Source organism: Patiria miniata, unplaced genomic scaffold, assembly GCF_015706575.1.
Source record: "Patiria miniata isolate m_02_andy unplaced genomic scaffold, ASM1570657v1 HiC_scaffold_7, whole genome shotgun sequence".
NCBI lineage: Eukaryota > Metazoa > Echinodermata > Asteroidea > Valvatida > Asterinidae > Patiria > Patiria miniata.
Window position 1 is genome coordinate 16733657 of NW_024037074.1, and position 16465 is coordinate 16750121.

A 16465-nucleotide genomic window follows, 5' to 3' on the forward strand; every position below is an offset into this window, starting at 1 on the left:
CATGTGCCGATTTAAGTAAATACGCCCCCCCCCAAAAAAAAAAACCACCACTTTTAGACCCCATTTTACGATCTAAGTGCACATGTAATGCATATTATCTGACTTACTGTAGTTTAGAGATTTCATCATGTGATCATGCGACCAGGCGAAGAAACTACGTAATGCATCACCTGACACCTAACTATTTAATTGAAACTCCAGGACCAAATCACTTTAACATCTGCACTCTGCAGCGATTTCAAATTTATTTTTCCTCGTGGGGGGGGGGGGGGGGGGGGGAATTGTCCTTGTGTATGCAAACAGGTACGGGTCAGACAAACCATGAAGCAAGTACTCCTCAGAGGATGGGACTGACATGTGCTAGCAGCAGCACAAGAACTTTCAACAAAATGTGGGTCGGGTTCGTGTGAAAGCCATCAGTGTCATAAAGTCAAGGTCTCCTTCAAGCCTGGTATACAGCCCAATATTATGGAAATATGTTTTGCTATTGTAGGCGAACTGATCTGCTCAACTGTGTGGTGCACACTACATGTACCGCTACCTGTCAAAGTTTGCTGGCACCCTTTTTATTATCTTCTTCACTGGTGTCGACAAACTTTGTTCACAACATGCGACCCACGGTGAATGGGCAGTCAACAAATGGGGTGAAAAGGTTTAAAAGTGATTGATAGAACAAAAACGCAATTTGGAAAGGTACATGACTTTCAAATTGAAGTTCACCCGAACACACGCATAGAAGTGGGGCACTTCCTTTGTTCTCATGTACTAAAATACACACAAAATTACACCAAATACAAATTAAAGGTTTGGTACAGAAACCTTCTATGCATTTTTAATTATGTAAACCAAACACACAATAGTTATCGCAAACATGTTGCACTGCACAAAATTAGAATTGCAACACATTTTGCAATGCGAATCAAGAGAAATCACTCACCGAAGGCCCACACCATGATCGGTGAAAACAAATCAGAAATTTAAAAATTATCTGTATCCAATGAGAGTTTAAAGGGAATGTACAACATTTGCTTTTGCTGCAATTTTCAGAAATAAATGGATTTGGAGGATTAGTATGTTATATAAAATATTGTTAAACTGACTTGTTTCATGTTTTGGGCTTGTAGATGCTGGAAAAACCAAGAAAACCTATCGTGTTCTTGTAGTCTGGTTCCCTGACCCCACTTAAGATGAAACGAAGCAATTAATACACTTTGGGAAATTGTAAGGTCAGAGAATCAGTCTAGCAGGCTTGTACCCCTTCACAGGTGTGTGATCAATTGCAAAGAAAAGTCAGAATAACTAAATATGAAAAATTAAGAACAGTTTTTGAAAAAAAGCCAGTTTTCTCCAACGCTGGTCGGCCGACCAGCGTTGGAAAAATACAGTTTTTCTTGAAAAAGTCAGCCCACCAGGAACCACGATTTTAAAGGATGCTTTAGACTGTCCGTCCCTAACAATTCAGTAAGGTATTTCGTGGTAATGTGATCATTTCGTTTTTTGATGTTTGCAAATGTTGTATTTCCCTTTAAATACGGTGTGTTGGTTGTGATTAAACCCCTTGAAGAGGGCAATGGTTGTTGGGGGGTAGAAGCACACTGCACCCCCACTGCCCGCCCCCCTATGATCTTTGTGCTTTTTAAACCACATCATGTATTAAAGCAGTACAAAACTTGCCTTTGATGTGGATGCAGTTGCCTGGATGATGTTTTGCATTGTTTTAAAAACATGCAGTATTAATTTTCACTACTGACAATGTTTTGAAACTCGGAGTGAGGCGAAAAAGATTAATGCAAGTAAGCTTGAATATGAATACACGAACATCAACTTTGCTTAGAAAGCTGGCCAAGTTGTCACACAGAGTTGGCATGGTTTCATTGGACACTCGCCAAGAATAAAACCACAATTTGGCAAGGGTTTCAATATTTCCAGAACTTCCAGGCACTGACATATCACAACAACACATCTGGCAAAGTGAAACCAGTCGATGAAAGGCATTTGTCGTTTGGATGGATGCCACCATTCTGGAAAATGACAGGGAAGTTGCCACAAAGCTAAAACCCTATTGATTCCTGAAATTATTGTCCTCTTTAATAATACTAGTAATATATTATTTCAAATATAAGGCCAAATAAAAAAAAAAATTAGCGTCCCTGCGCGCTTCCTTTTAAGAGGCCACCTCAATTTTTTTTTTTTTTAAATACTGGGGGAAAAAAAATCAATTTTAAACAGTGACATCATTCTGGCCTCTTTGTCTGTTGCATCTAGCCCATACAAAGCTGGTATGTCATATCCTGAGTCCAAGTGGCAGCAATTTTTAAAAAAAAGCTTGCAGCCATCTTGAAAAATAGCCCGGCCGGTTGTATTGGAAAAGGGGTCAGGCGGCCATTTTTGTGGGGAAAAAACGGGCTCCTCCTTTTCTTTTTTTTTCAAAAAGGCCAGACGTTAAACACATTTTTTTTTCTATTTGGCCTAATATTTCAGTTTTACTCTGTCACAAATTCGGTTACAAAACACGTTACAGTGCTTGAATAACAGAAACACACACGATGTCAACATGACCCATCTCAACAACTTCTCTCAGAGCCTGTGAGATTGGACACAAAACTGTTCCGATAAAAATAGACCATCGATATGGAGTTGTCACTCAGAATGCACTGTCAGTATTCTGGACAAACATGTTAAACGGTGGGTATTAAGCATCCAATATCCAACCAAAATGTTCATCCTCTGAGGGTAATTCCACGGTAACTCATTCGGAGGGGGTCTTCTGTCAACTCTGTGCTGATTTTTCTCGCAGAAGATACCTTGAATTTAAGTGACTAAACTATTTTTAAAAAAGTTTGTCGCAACAGCGATTATTGGTTTTGTACACGTTTTCCAACCGAGGAGTCCTCGATTCAGTTTCTGTCTTCAATTTATCAATGGTGTTGCACGTGTGTGTCCTCGATTTACACCATAAACACGCACATGTTTGTTTTAAATACGCTATGTGGACATTCCTTTGTTTTCGTGTAGTTAAGAAAACTCGGTACAAAAAATAACTTTACCTAAACTGTGAAAACTCTTTCAACCCCAAATTTGTTTTTTGATTTCCTTGAATGTTTCTCTTCATTCTGCGACAGATAACCCTAACCCGAAAATGCCTCTAAACTTGTTTTCCAGAGAGGGCGAAACGTTATGTGGACACGGCTTAGTCCACATAATGTGGACACGGCTTAGTCCACATAACATCAACACAACCTGGGATGCGTTTTGGCGGTCATGATCACACGTAATTCTAACCCAATTAAAATTGCCGAAGAAATTCACCGACAAGAAACTACCGAACCAATTCTTGGTTATGACCGCCAAAACGCACCCCAGCATTACCAGTATGTGGACATCTTTTGTTCACAAGTCCACATAGTGACTGTAACAGTGTAAGACAAACACACCCATACATACAATACACACGTGATCGATTGAACCAAACTACGTTTTTACATGTACATGTACACACATGTAATACGTGTACATGTACATGTACCTGATGTACATGTACATGTTACGGTAGGTCCCCCGTATATCACGTTCAATGTACATCATCACATGTACCAGTCGAGTCATTCATGCGTGACAACATGCACATCATTCGGGCCCGGCATGTGGAAGTAATCTGCTTACGATTACTTCCTATATGTTATCACCTCGGCCCAGAAATCCAAATAGTACACTTGCAATCTGGGTTGGAAGAGCGGACCATGGGCTGCAGTTCCTGGAAAATGCTCCAATCTTGTGAATCAAAACAAATTACATTCGTAATTATTTTCCACATTGCCTCAGATTCGCAATCAATGATATAAAGGTAGAGTATTATCATTTGCAGCTATCCAAAAAGTAGAAATTATTGTTGAAAATCATACTTGGTTTAAAAAGATAGTAATGGCACTAAAGTCCCTGTGAAATAATTCTTTCTGGTACGCTGTCATTTTGAAGAGAACAATCAAAGAAGGTCATTTGCAAAGATGTGTCAAAAGACACATTTTTGGAAATTTCCATTAGTAGCTTTAGTGTGGTGAAGCCGTGAATGCGTGCGCACAAGCGTTGACACTATACATTTGTAATTCGTCGGTTCAGTGCGTGGCATCGCGTAGCAGTAATCGGCTGAATGAGAATGTGTCCCGAATGGACTCTGATTTTGGGCACAATTCAAAACAGGACTTGGCAACTTTTGAATTGAAATCGAGATCCTGGAGTATTGTTTTCTCGATGTATAGACCGCTTGCAGACGCGTTCGATAATTGACGCACGAAGGTGCGCGACGCCATGTTGTGGGACAAAATGTGCATCGATAGATATGCGCTTGTCCCACAACATGGCGTCGCGCGCCTTCGCGCGTCGATTATCGAACGCGTCTGCAAGCGGTCTATACAGCATTCACTGTGTTAAAACTTCATCAGGTTAGTTGTAAAGCACCCTTCTTAAAAAAATATTTAAATTTTGAGCACTTTTGTTGATTCAAAAAAAAAAATACAGAAATGCCAAATGATGTACTCTACCTTCAACTTTGAAACTTATCAAAACGTTCAGGAGAAGTGGAATTACATATTACGATTTTTCATGTCACATCTGGTTGTACATTTTTTGTTTTTTTTGTTTTTGAAGCGTGGTCCAGCATGTGATGTACTGTACTTGACCCATAAACGTTGGGGTAATAGAACGCCATGCGCTTAGCCTTGTCTACATGAACCCGGTAGTTATTTGATGAGTTCGTAAAAGTTATTAATGAGTTTTTATACATGTAGCACCCTGGATCGACAGCCACAACGTTTTTTTAGCTCCTGCATGTTAAGTACATTTTTTTGTACACTTACAGATGAGGCTATCTGTAAATTGACGATGCCACAGGAATCTGTCATGCTCTAGAAATTTGAGAAAATTTCTGAAAGGTCGAGCCTGGTACCCTGAATCCTTTACATGCAAAATGGTGGGAGCCCCTCCAAGGTAACCATTTGCTCTATTGAACAAATTGCGTAAATGCAATTATACGGTTGTTTCGACTGTTGACGGCCGTTTCGTGTCAGCAGCCAAAACAACTGAGACGTCACCAACACTTCGATAAGCTCAGTTTCAGTAGGACACGTCTTTCTTCAGTCGACACGGAACGAATACGTCCCAACTTGATTTTCCCATTATTGGCGCAGCACGGCGTGACGCGGCAAGATGACAGGTTCGGAGGCTTGTCTACACTGCGGCCTATTTGGTTGCGACATAAAAACAACCGTCAACAACTCGGAACAACAACTGGTGCCCATGGATGCTTTTACATGGAGTTCAGTGGTGCCCTGCTAGATATAACCGCATGCGCATGATGGAAGCAAACATGAACCTTGGAGGGGCTCCGCTCCAACCATTTCGCACGTAACTGATTCAGGGTACCGTGCATGACCTTCAGAAATTCCGATAAACACCAATAACTGTACACGTTCGTATCGTCTCCATTTTTTCTCAAATTTCTAGGGAATGACGGATCCTTTTGCAAGCGTCTGTGAGTACTTAATAGCAGCGCTCATGAAATGTCGCGGATGAACACATCGAAGGTCTAGACATGGCCGTGGCACATGGCAGTCTATACAGCCTTGTTCATGGCGCCAGTGATGTACCTATATAGTTAATTAAATGGGGGGGAAAAGTTGAAAACTGCGCATTTTTATGCCATGTGTGTACCGGCATATTCGATGATGCGCAGTTCATGTATGAGACAAACACACGGTTTTCCCATGTGTGTTCATACAAATCCAGGGGCCAGCTACATACCTGTTGGCCTATTTAAAAAGTTACATAAAACCAGCTTGTGGGGATTGATTAAAGCATTTTATTGATTTTCGTATTTTTTTAATAAAGTTGAGACCACTAAGCATGCAAGCTTTACTGGGCCTGAATTTCGATGGATCTGTACTGCACACATCAATTACCCTCCTGCTGTCTGAACAGTCACAGACAGTCAGAAATATCAATCCTATTTCCCTGCAAGGCCTTTTGCACAGGCGAGTCACCAACCGTCACATCACATTTCAAGCAAGCACTGTGACTAGTCAAATTCAGTCAACAGACAAAAGCAGGCAAGTGGTTAGGCCTACTGGTTAGGCACAGCTGGTTTATCAATCACCTACAGTCAGTCAAAGCATAGCAGTATCAAGTAAAACAGTCACAGCCAGTCAATTACTGCTTTATGTAGGCTGGGAGCTCTTAACTGTTAAAAACAGTCACTTGATTGATTTTGACTAAAAGGACAACTTTGCACAGAATGTGTGTTTGCATAGGAGGGTTTATTAAAAGAAGAAAGTACGGTAAGTGTACTTGCACATTAAATGTGACTTTGGATACATTTATGTACACATATCTTGCTGCCCATTCAACTCCGACATTAAAATCTTCAGAAACTCGTGCAACAAGCTGCAGGTTAGAAGTGTTAACATTTCATAAAAACATTCACAATAAATTATATTCATAAAATAGGATGCAAACCCTTTTTGAAAGTCCACTTTTAAAATTATTTATTTTCACTCCCCCTCCCCCACCATTCTTTTTCCAGGACAATTCTGTGAGAAACTTTCCATTCGTGACTTCAAAAATAACTCACACGTCTTGATTATATAAAACCCTACAGAAAGACCCGAAACTAACATCTACATCTATCAGCCCACAAATGTATTCTTTTTTTTCAAAAGGCACAATCACTCATTTTTCAGACAGCATAAATCACAAATGTACCCGACTTTAGCACACCGAATACGCAGCCATTCCAAGTGAGTGATGGCCATTGTTCAACACTCATTGGCACAGTTCCAAAAAGGTCATGTATGTGTAACATGTAGGGTAATTATTAACATGGTGTGCATTCACATGACAAATGCGCGGTCATGTTTTCATACATGTACCTGTGCAGGTAGTAATTTACACGATGCAATTGGCAAAGCTGGCTGATACAATTGTGATACATGTACTAGACCACAATGCATGGTGAAGTGTATAAACCTAGCATATGGAGTATCCAAGCACTTGGCAAGATTCCAACTACCCCCCAAATGGGAAAAAAGCTCAGTATAACCTGTGCGTGTACATGTAGATGGAAACTACATGGATCAGGCATTGGCAACCCACGCACACATTGTATGCTAAACTACGTGTACCCATCAACCTACGTGTACCATTGGCTATCTGATCTCGGCCAAGGGTTGGAAAGCCATAACAGAGGCCTGAGCTAGCTGCAAGTCCGTACATGTGGGACAGCATATGATGAGCGTGGCGCTTGCCAGAGCTCTGCGGTTTGGCAACAGGCTCCTAGGAGCGAGATCGGGGCCAATGGCATGGCTCTCCTTACCGTAACCATGTACGTGTACGTATTGTACATCCTGTTTAAGGAGAAAGTATGATTGTTCTAGGGCTGTAAGCTGAGAATGGTGATCACAAGGATAGGATTCTGTGGCCATAAAACTGAAACAAGTGTCTAATTTCAAAAAAACAAATGCTTGGCAGCTTTTTGTGCCAAGCAACAATCAAACTGGGATGAAGTCGAGTTCATCTCGCAAGTCCAGTCAAAAGTAAATCACAAGTCCAGTCAAAAGTAAATCACAAGTCCAGTCACAAGTAAAAGTGGTCAAACAATGCCCTTGTCAGTTCTCACTTTGAATTTGTGAGTTGAACTGGGACTGAAGGACTTGTAAAGGCAGGTACTGGTACCAGTACTTGCAGGGACTTGGTGTGGGTGACGACATGTAGACCTACATGTACTCGAAAGTGGGTCGGTTACTCGAAAGTGGGTCGGTTCACAAAACAAGTGTTGCCAAGCCAACATTCTCATACTTGTTACTGACCTAGTTATCTTTAAAAGTTAATTATACTTTCAAAACGTTATATTATTATTCCGTTTAGTTTCGAGAGGATTATAAAAACAATAAACCATTCAATTGGCGTATGTAATTAAATTGTCATACAAAACAAAGTGCAAGGGGTTTTTTTCTCATAATTTACAGGACAGAGTCCAGTAAATCCTTCTCTTCAGTTGGTTTTGTTTGCAATACTGCAGGTAAAAATGGGTCAATTCAATTGAGGTCACATAATAAACTGACTATTACTCCCTCTATCAATTCATAAAGATATTTCTGGGATAAATTAATGGGAAACTTAAATTTTTAGATATGGCATACTTGGCAATTTACCTGTAAATATAGGGGAGATAATTTAATTTAAATTTCCCATTTTTTTTTTTTTTTGGATGCCTCTGGATCTTAAAATTTAGAATCTTGAACAGAAACTTTAAATTGTCAAGAAAAAGCCTGCATCTGATTTGCCCGTTAAGAGTCTACGCGGCTTAAAACCTTCAGGCCTACATCCCCCCACTGGTGCCCCAGCATCCCTCAGCAATGCTTGCCTCTCCATATTGTCATCATCCTGGATCCTCCCAGGCCAACAGGCCAGATTCTTGGAAAAATGCCAACCAGAGGTCACCAAGGTCGCAAGGGAATACAGCCACAAGGAAACACGCATGAAAATATACATGTATATGTTCACTGCTTGAGCTGAATACCAGTGTGTACATGTACATGTACATGTACATGTACATGTACAGTGTATGCGCAGTTCAAAAGCTCCAGCCAGCCCCCCCCCCCCCCCCCCGCCCCCCCAAAAAAATGTCACATTGTTCTTCATAAGTGATGAAGACAGACTTTTTCAATTCAAAGGAATTAAATGAACCATTAATAGACTTTCAAATTACGAACAAACATGTACAGAAATATTTAAGTTAACTCAAGTCCCTTAAATCATGATTAGCAACTTTGACGGGCAATTGATCTTTTAAAAACCCACTTTTCACAACAAGCAGAGGTCTTTAAAGGGAATGTACATCATTGGCTTTTGCTGTAATTTTCGGAAATGAAGTATTTGAGGGGTTAGTATAATAGATCAAATATTGTTACACTGACATTTTTTAAGTTTTGTGTTCGAAAAGGTTGGAAAAACCAAGAAAAACAAAAATGTTCAAGTAGTCTGGTTCCCTGACTCCACAAAAGATAAAATGGATCAATTTATAGATGATGGAAAATTGTAAGGCAACGGAACCAGTCTAGCTGGCCTGCACCCGTTCATGAACATGTAACCAATAGCAAACAAAATTTGGACTGAAAAAATGGTAAATTTGGAGCAGTAGTTGAAAAATAGTTTTTCCAACGCTGGTCGGCCGACCACCGTTGGAAATTTATACAAAAATACCATTTTCTTGAAAATGACTTCACACCAGGTGCCATAATTTTACAGGATGCTTTAGACTGTCATTAACCAACATCCTAGTAAGGTTTTTCGTAAAAACTTGGTAGTTGTATATTCCTTTTAAAAGTACACCTTTCTTTTATGTAACACTCAGAGGCAAGAGTGCACTGAACGTTTCATGAACTCCAATTCTAGTTTCTACAGATATCGTTGACTGACGAAGTTATCAATATTCTTCCCATAAAACAACTCCCACAAGTAAACATATACACAACAATGGTTCCTAGATGGGTTATGTTATGAACACCTATCCCCATTGTGTTTTGCTGCTACACTAAAAGGGACAATAAACCCCTTCGCCAGCTGAGTTTACAGGTCAATCACATTATATTTAAATCATCCACACTATACCTTGTTTACATTGTTGGCAAAAACACAACGGTGTCCCACTAGCCTAGTTTACAGCACAACATTCCCAAAGACCTACATGTAAACCGAAACTACATGTAGATAGGCGTGGTGACTACGCAATTTGTACCGGTGTCACATGAAAATCTGACTCCTATGAAAATTGGACCCCTATTTCCCTATTATTGGTTGATCCCTCGCACGTGACGGGTCACTCTCCCGAAACGATCCTAAAAATAGCATAGTATCGTATTCACGCGTGCGCAGTACTACCAATGAGTCCACATTTCATTGAGTCGGATATTCACGCTACACCGGTATGTTTGGGTTGAAATTGGTCCATTTGGCAACATGCCAGCAAGATACTATCTACATGTACATGTATCTCTAACATAAAAAGACCCAACAAATTATGCTAAGTGCTGTATTAACGAAACCATGAGTGTTCAAATTTAATTCAATTTCCTCTGTGCATAATTCCACAATGTGCAGTGTTTGAGTACATTGTAGATGCCCAGTATACTTGCACAAGTTTCCGCTCACGCACATAAATGCATAGCCTTCTCTGAACGACGCTTTAAAAATTATTACACTGTGTGTATCTAGGCCAACGACATCGTTGTTGGACCATAGCGTTGATCATTACAATAACATTTTGTCGCAGTGTTTACCTACATGTAAAGTGCATGTGACGAAGCGCAGAAAGAGATCCGCTCAATGATCCCAAACATGGCGCTTACAAAAACTGAGATTTCAATGTTTGCCATTGTGCCTTCATTTATTGTAAACATTTAAGTGCCATATCTTATCAAGCTGTAGCCATCACGATGATGAGAAACTCAGTTAAACTTAGTGATATGATATGTACGTGTACGCGTTCCCCAGGAGAGGAAAAGAGCTTGCAAATGTCATGATTTACGTCAAGTGTGCTGATATCTGGATATCTGCATTTCTCACAGGACGTGCCTGATAAATTCGTTACCGCAGAAATACAGCAAGTGCTTCAATTTGTGTGGGACAAACAACGTATCCTATACACTCCGATCTCCCCTGAGGGCGCTCTTCATTTCGATTATTTTTCTTTTTAAAATCTTTCTCACCGTTTCTTATGACTAAATATGACGGAAAGAAGACTCTCAGTGTTATTATTCTAATTCCAATATCTCGTGGCGGATATTTTTCAAACCCTAACATTTGAACCCTAGTGAACTTGATATGTACGGCACAGATGTGACTTGTGATCGCCTGAACATGAACCTTATGTGCAGTGATAGAACTATGAAATATTTTTTTTTAAATGCATGAGAATTCGAACAGTTATAATGTAAAACTATGCACATGTACATGGGTCATTCCATAAATTTAGGGTCCAATTTTGTGTGTGTCCCTGTTATATCTGCTGTAAGACTTTGTTAATTCAGGACACATTCTTTAATTAACCCTTACCCCTTGAGCACTTTTACTAGAAAGTATCCTGAATCCGCCAAAATCCACCACTTTTGTCATGCAAAATATGTTGGTGTCCTGAGTCCATCAGAATCCACTAGTGAATCCATCAGAATCCACCAGTGTAGTACATATACCTCGTACACACCAAACATACATGTATAAGCCAAGGAGTTAAAACTGTTGAGATCCTGAATCCATCAAAGTCCCCCAACTGCTCAATATCGAGATATCCTGAATCCATGAAAATCCTGCAGTACTGCAAGGCTGACTGTCCTGAATCCATCAAAATCCCCCAATTTTTTTCAATATGGAGGTATCCTGAATTTGCCGAAATCCTCCAAAACAGGAGTGTGGATTTTGATGGATTCAGGTATCGGTACGTTAGTGTTAATGCCTTCTACATGTATCTCCATGAGGGATTCTGTACAGCAAAGTACCCGCCAAACATATAGAACATAGTTTGAAGTAGTTTTAGTGATACCAGTACTTGTATGGAAAATTACACACACACACAGGTCGGGTGCAGTGGTGTAACAGGGACACAAACATTTCACACTTTTGGACCCCACATTTATGGAATGACCTACACTTATCAGGCATGCAACTGGGAATTTAGAAAAAAACAAGGAAATTCCAAACCACACAAGACTTTGTACAGTGGTTTTCAATTTGTCATGGCATTCATGAGAAGTAAACAACGAGGAAATCAGCGGATCCGAGGAAAAGTTGCATGCCTGATCTATGGAATGACCCACATAAACTAGGCATACAAAACTAGTCTCATCAGGTAAAGTCCTTGACCAAAAAATCAAGACAACAATATCTCAAATACAGCGCACGTGAAACGACAAACTTTTAACAGAAGGTCAACCGTAGGTTCATTTAACAGAAATTTAGCGAGTGCGTAGGGTACGGATGTGTGAGTGTGCAGGATTTGCTTGTCCAACTCCGGAAGCACTGGAAGTGATTCAGGACAATTCCTCATCAAACTGTCAGATAAGCACAATTCAATTTGTACTGTCCAAACAGATAAGCTACCGGTGTCTTCTACGATCCTGTACATGTTCAAGCTTATTTCCTTTCCGTTCCAAAATAACTTCATTTACCATTACTTTAACATTTATACACAAGCTATAAAAATTAATAGAGCGTAATCAAGGTTAACAAGATACGTGTTATAGTGATTTGCCAATTCAATCATGTTTCATTGAAATGGGACTTTTTAACCGAGACAAAGAGCCAAAACAATCAAACAATTTGTTTTAACTTCATGTGCTCCCCCCCCCCCCAAAAAACCGAAAGTACTTTGTACAGTACGTATCTTGATGTCCATTGGTCATGCTTCCCAAAAGGTACAAAATACTTCTTTTTCTACATTTTTTTTATTTCTTCATTTCACTTTTTGTTGATTTCAGACAAAGTAGGCCCCCTACTGCTAGATTTGTACCATGCTTTATCAGCAGTGCGAAGGCCTCATTTGTCAATTACATGTAACATAGCCAAACATGGGTCAGAGGCTGAAAATAAGACACAGAAACTGCCTGGGCAAAATTGACCTACATGTAGCACAATCAATCTTAAGCCGTCACATGCACCCACCGAACAAAATGTGACCGATCACATCCCTCTTTTATTTGGACAAATACAGAAAATCAACAATGGTGAACGCAAAATGTTAAGTCAATCCACACAATGGATTTTGCCATTCTGTATTTGAATTCCAAAAACAACTAAGATTGGTCTCACTATAAACTAATAATGCGTACATGTATGCTCTACATTGCCTATTGTTTGAAATTTTTCAAACGACGGCTGCTATTTCCGAAAATAATTCCTGTGACAAAGCCTGAGCTCACAGAGCATCTGAGCTCAAGGGCTGACGAAAGACTGTAATTAAAAGCAAACGGTGGGGAAAATGATGAGTCAATGATTTTCCTACATGTATGTTAAAAAGTGAGACAACCATGCTCATATCTATCTTAACAGCACACGACACGGCCCTCTCATGGCAAAAAAACGTACTGTACATGAATGTAGCATGAAAACATTTTTGAGAAAAGTGAGATCTTTCAGTACTTCAAGGTCTTCTATTTTTTCTCTGTAACAATCTATTTAATCAATTTTTGTACCACGGGTTGTAAAGAATATTGTAGTTTCTCGTCATCAATTGTTTTTGAGAAAAAAAGGACTTTTACCAGTTGCACCGTTTTACCACGAAATATCACAATAACGCCTCTAAATGCACTATAACGCCTCCAAATGCACATTGAAAATTTCCGTTAATAGTTCATTTTTTTCTTCGGCGAAGCGCACGCAAGTGTTGACATGACGCACACGCGGTTGCTACAATGCGTTGGTTCAATGCACGACATCGACAACGTGTCTCGGACGCTGAAATCAGGCCCAATTCAAAGCATGATTCAGCAATTTTAGATTTCGAGATCCGAGAATATTGTTATATTGAAATATACAGCATTCACTGAGCTGAAACTTCATGTTAGTTTTTCAGCACCGTTCTTTTAGATTTTGAGCACTTTTGTTGCTTCAAACGAACATAATGCACAAATTGCAAATGATGGACGCTACCTTTAAAATAACAAACAAGGCCCTCTCAGACACATGCAATGGTCTATTCTTACATCAACTTCTCGCCATCCACAATTTCACAAAGTCAAACTTTTACAGCCTTTGCCTTTAACAACAGCCCCAAACCAAGGGCTTGACCCGTCACAGGTCATGTCAGTGTGATGAAAACTATACAGTCCAACACACGGCCTTGTACAAACATGTACCATTTAGAATAACATTTGTAATGCTATGCACATTTTCTTCACTATCTGACAACCCTCACAGATGTTGAAGATACACAAGATGAAAGATGTTAGTTTTCTTTTTTATTAAAAAATGTGGTTATAACAAATTTTTTTTCACGAAATTTAAATATTCCAGGGACTCATTTTATTTACTCTTTTTTTTTGGTACTGCCTTTGCTTTAGATTGCTCTCCAAATTCATTTTGATTATTTTGTAAAAAAATTCTTTTTGGATACCTTGAGCAATTGCAACCTTCTGAAAAAGGCTTGTATTTTCGGTTGCTTTTGTGCCTCTAAAAAAATCTGTCTGAATTATTGACGGGCCAAAATAATTCGATAATTAAATGTGGGCAGATTTTTGTTCATTTCATGTCGCATTCAAAAGCCAATAGTTTGAAAAAAAATGCTGTTTTCAGGGTGAAATTAAAATATTGTACAAAGAGAACAACTTCCAAGTCGGAAATAATTATGTCAATGTTAATTTTCAAGCCTACTTCTTGAACTAAAAGGCACATAGTTGCCTTCCAGTACTTGAAAGTATTTCAAACGAACCCATCTTACCTGTGCTTCTGACCGACACTGCAGGACCACACAATGTCCCATTGGGATTGGTCGCACAGCACTGGAACCCTTTCTTGGTGCACGCTGGTTCCTCTTCGCTGAAATGCAACGCCAGGGAACCATTGGGCAGGACCTGGGTCTCTCCGTAACGGCCCGGCAATGCCTCCCGACCCCGACGCCAGCTAATATTGATGGGCTGGTCTCCGGAGGCTGCACAGGGGAGAACAGCGGACTCGCCTCGCCGGACCGTAATACTGGACGGCAAGACCGTGAAGTACAGCTCTGGGATGGCTGTCGAAATAGACCAGAATATTTAATTATTTATTGATCAATTCATTGAACCCTCATCACTCGCTTAAAACCATCACATTTCAATAACTGACAGGGACTTCATGTTCTCTGCCACTTTCATGAGACGATCTTCAACCTATCTTTGACTGAATAATGATGCAATTTTTTGGTAATAAATTTAAAGCCAATTAATATTGAACAGACACAACAAAAAACATAGCATAGGTCCAGTAGAAACCGCATAGTAACCTAAAGTTTGCATTTGGTTGAAAAGAGTAAAACAAAAATTAAAAATCTTGCAAACTATCAATATATGAAATAACCTCAAAACGTATGACCTTTTTTGCAATGACTGACCTTCATTGAGATGTATATGAAGAAAAAAGTGGCATCAGGTTGCAACATTTTTTTCCCAATTTAGTTTGGGTCAAATTATAGTCAAGGATGTTTTTTATCGTTTCAAAATGATTTTTTCATCCTAAAAGGCAGACCTCTCTTAATTCTTATGACACAATTTTGGGGTAATTTTGAACAGTTTCTTGCAGTAGAGAATGTGATTTTCTTACGCGAATCAGCGTGGCTTTGTGCGTTCCAAGTGCTTCGTAGTGATCGCCATCTTCATTTTTGTGTTGCATTCTGTCTTTTCCTACCTCCATGGTTTTACCCAAAAAAATCCCTAAAAAAAAAAAAATTCAAAACCCTGCCCTCTATCTACGACATACCTGTTGGTTTTTAATGTCGCCATAATAAACTAAACTAGTTTGCTAAGTCCAATACCACAAAAGTGGATTTTTGTTCTCTTATTATACTGGGAACAGGGCCCATTTTTCATCATTTTGGCCTAAAAACTGACAGAATCCACCGATGTTTGTTGGGTACAGAGTTTAGGGGCAAACTGTGCAGCAGTTCTGTGGGAAATGGCTTGGTTTTGATGGACGTTTAATTGGTGTTTTGTAGAAGCAAACAATTTTGCGGGGTAAGCTGTCTATGAGGCTCCGCTCTGCCGCAGAGCATCGTAGTTCTAGGAGTAATTAAACAGAGCTCCGTGATCTCACAAACATGACAAACATGACAAATTCAAGGCTGAAATGATGTCGGTCTAGTCCTAGACCCGTGAACGTGGCGTTGTATACAACGCCACGTTCTTGTTTCATTTCGAACCTGGCGAAATCGATCCGACATACATAATTCCGTATGGGTGTTGAGTACTCACCTAGAAATCTAAATTTGCCCGTCCGATTGTTTCGGCTGTGTAATTTCGACGAAATTTGCCCATCAGTAAAGACCCATACGAACGTGTAGAAATTAGATTTTAACCTGACCCTGACAAATAACCCCGGACGCGTCTGAGTCGCTTGGACAGATTGACGGCTGTTTCATGTCGCAACCCCGAAAAAAACACCCCGCAGACGATTGGCTGCTCGGCTCATCTCGTGTACAGCAGTACGTGTGTGCACACACACGCGGGTGCACGTGCGACCGCGTGCGGTGCGGTGAGAGAGGAAAGGACTTGAAACTTGTCTAAAACGATGTCTGTTTTAGCTGCGACAGTAAACAGCCGTCGAATCATACGAAAATAAAACGCAATGCGCATGCGTCAGTTGGGAGAAAATGGCAGCTAGCAGTAGCGGACGGACTTCATGAACCGGGGCCAGAATTTTCCTCAATTTTCGTCAAATGCAAGTTTTGACGTAC

General features: G+C 40.0%; 1 protein-coding gene across 1 annotated transcript in view; it reads right to left on the minus strand.

Annotated features, from left to right (window-relative positions):
* Nucleotides 1-16465, minus strand: part of LOC119745393 (protogenin B-like) — a 37509-nt gene that overhangs the window by 20340 nt on the left and 704 nt on the right. The window contains exon 2 of the mRNA XM_038221713.1: nt 14480-14770. Coding sequence (XP_038077641.1) covers nt 14480-14770 — 291 coding nt within the window. The remainder of the gene's footprint in view (nt 1-14479; nt 14771-16465) is intronic.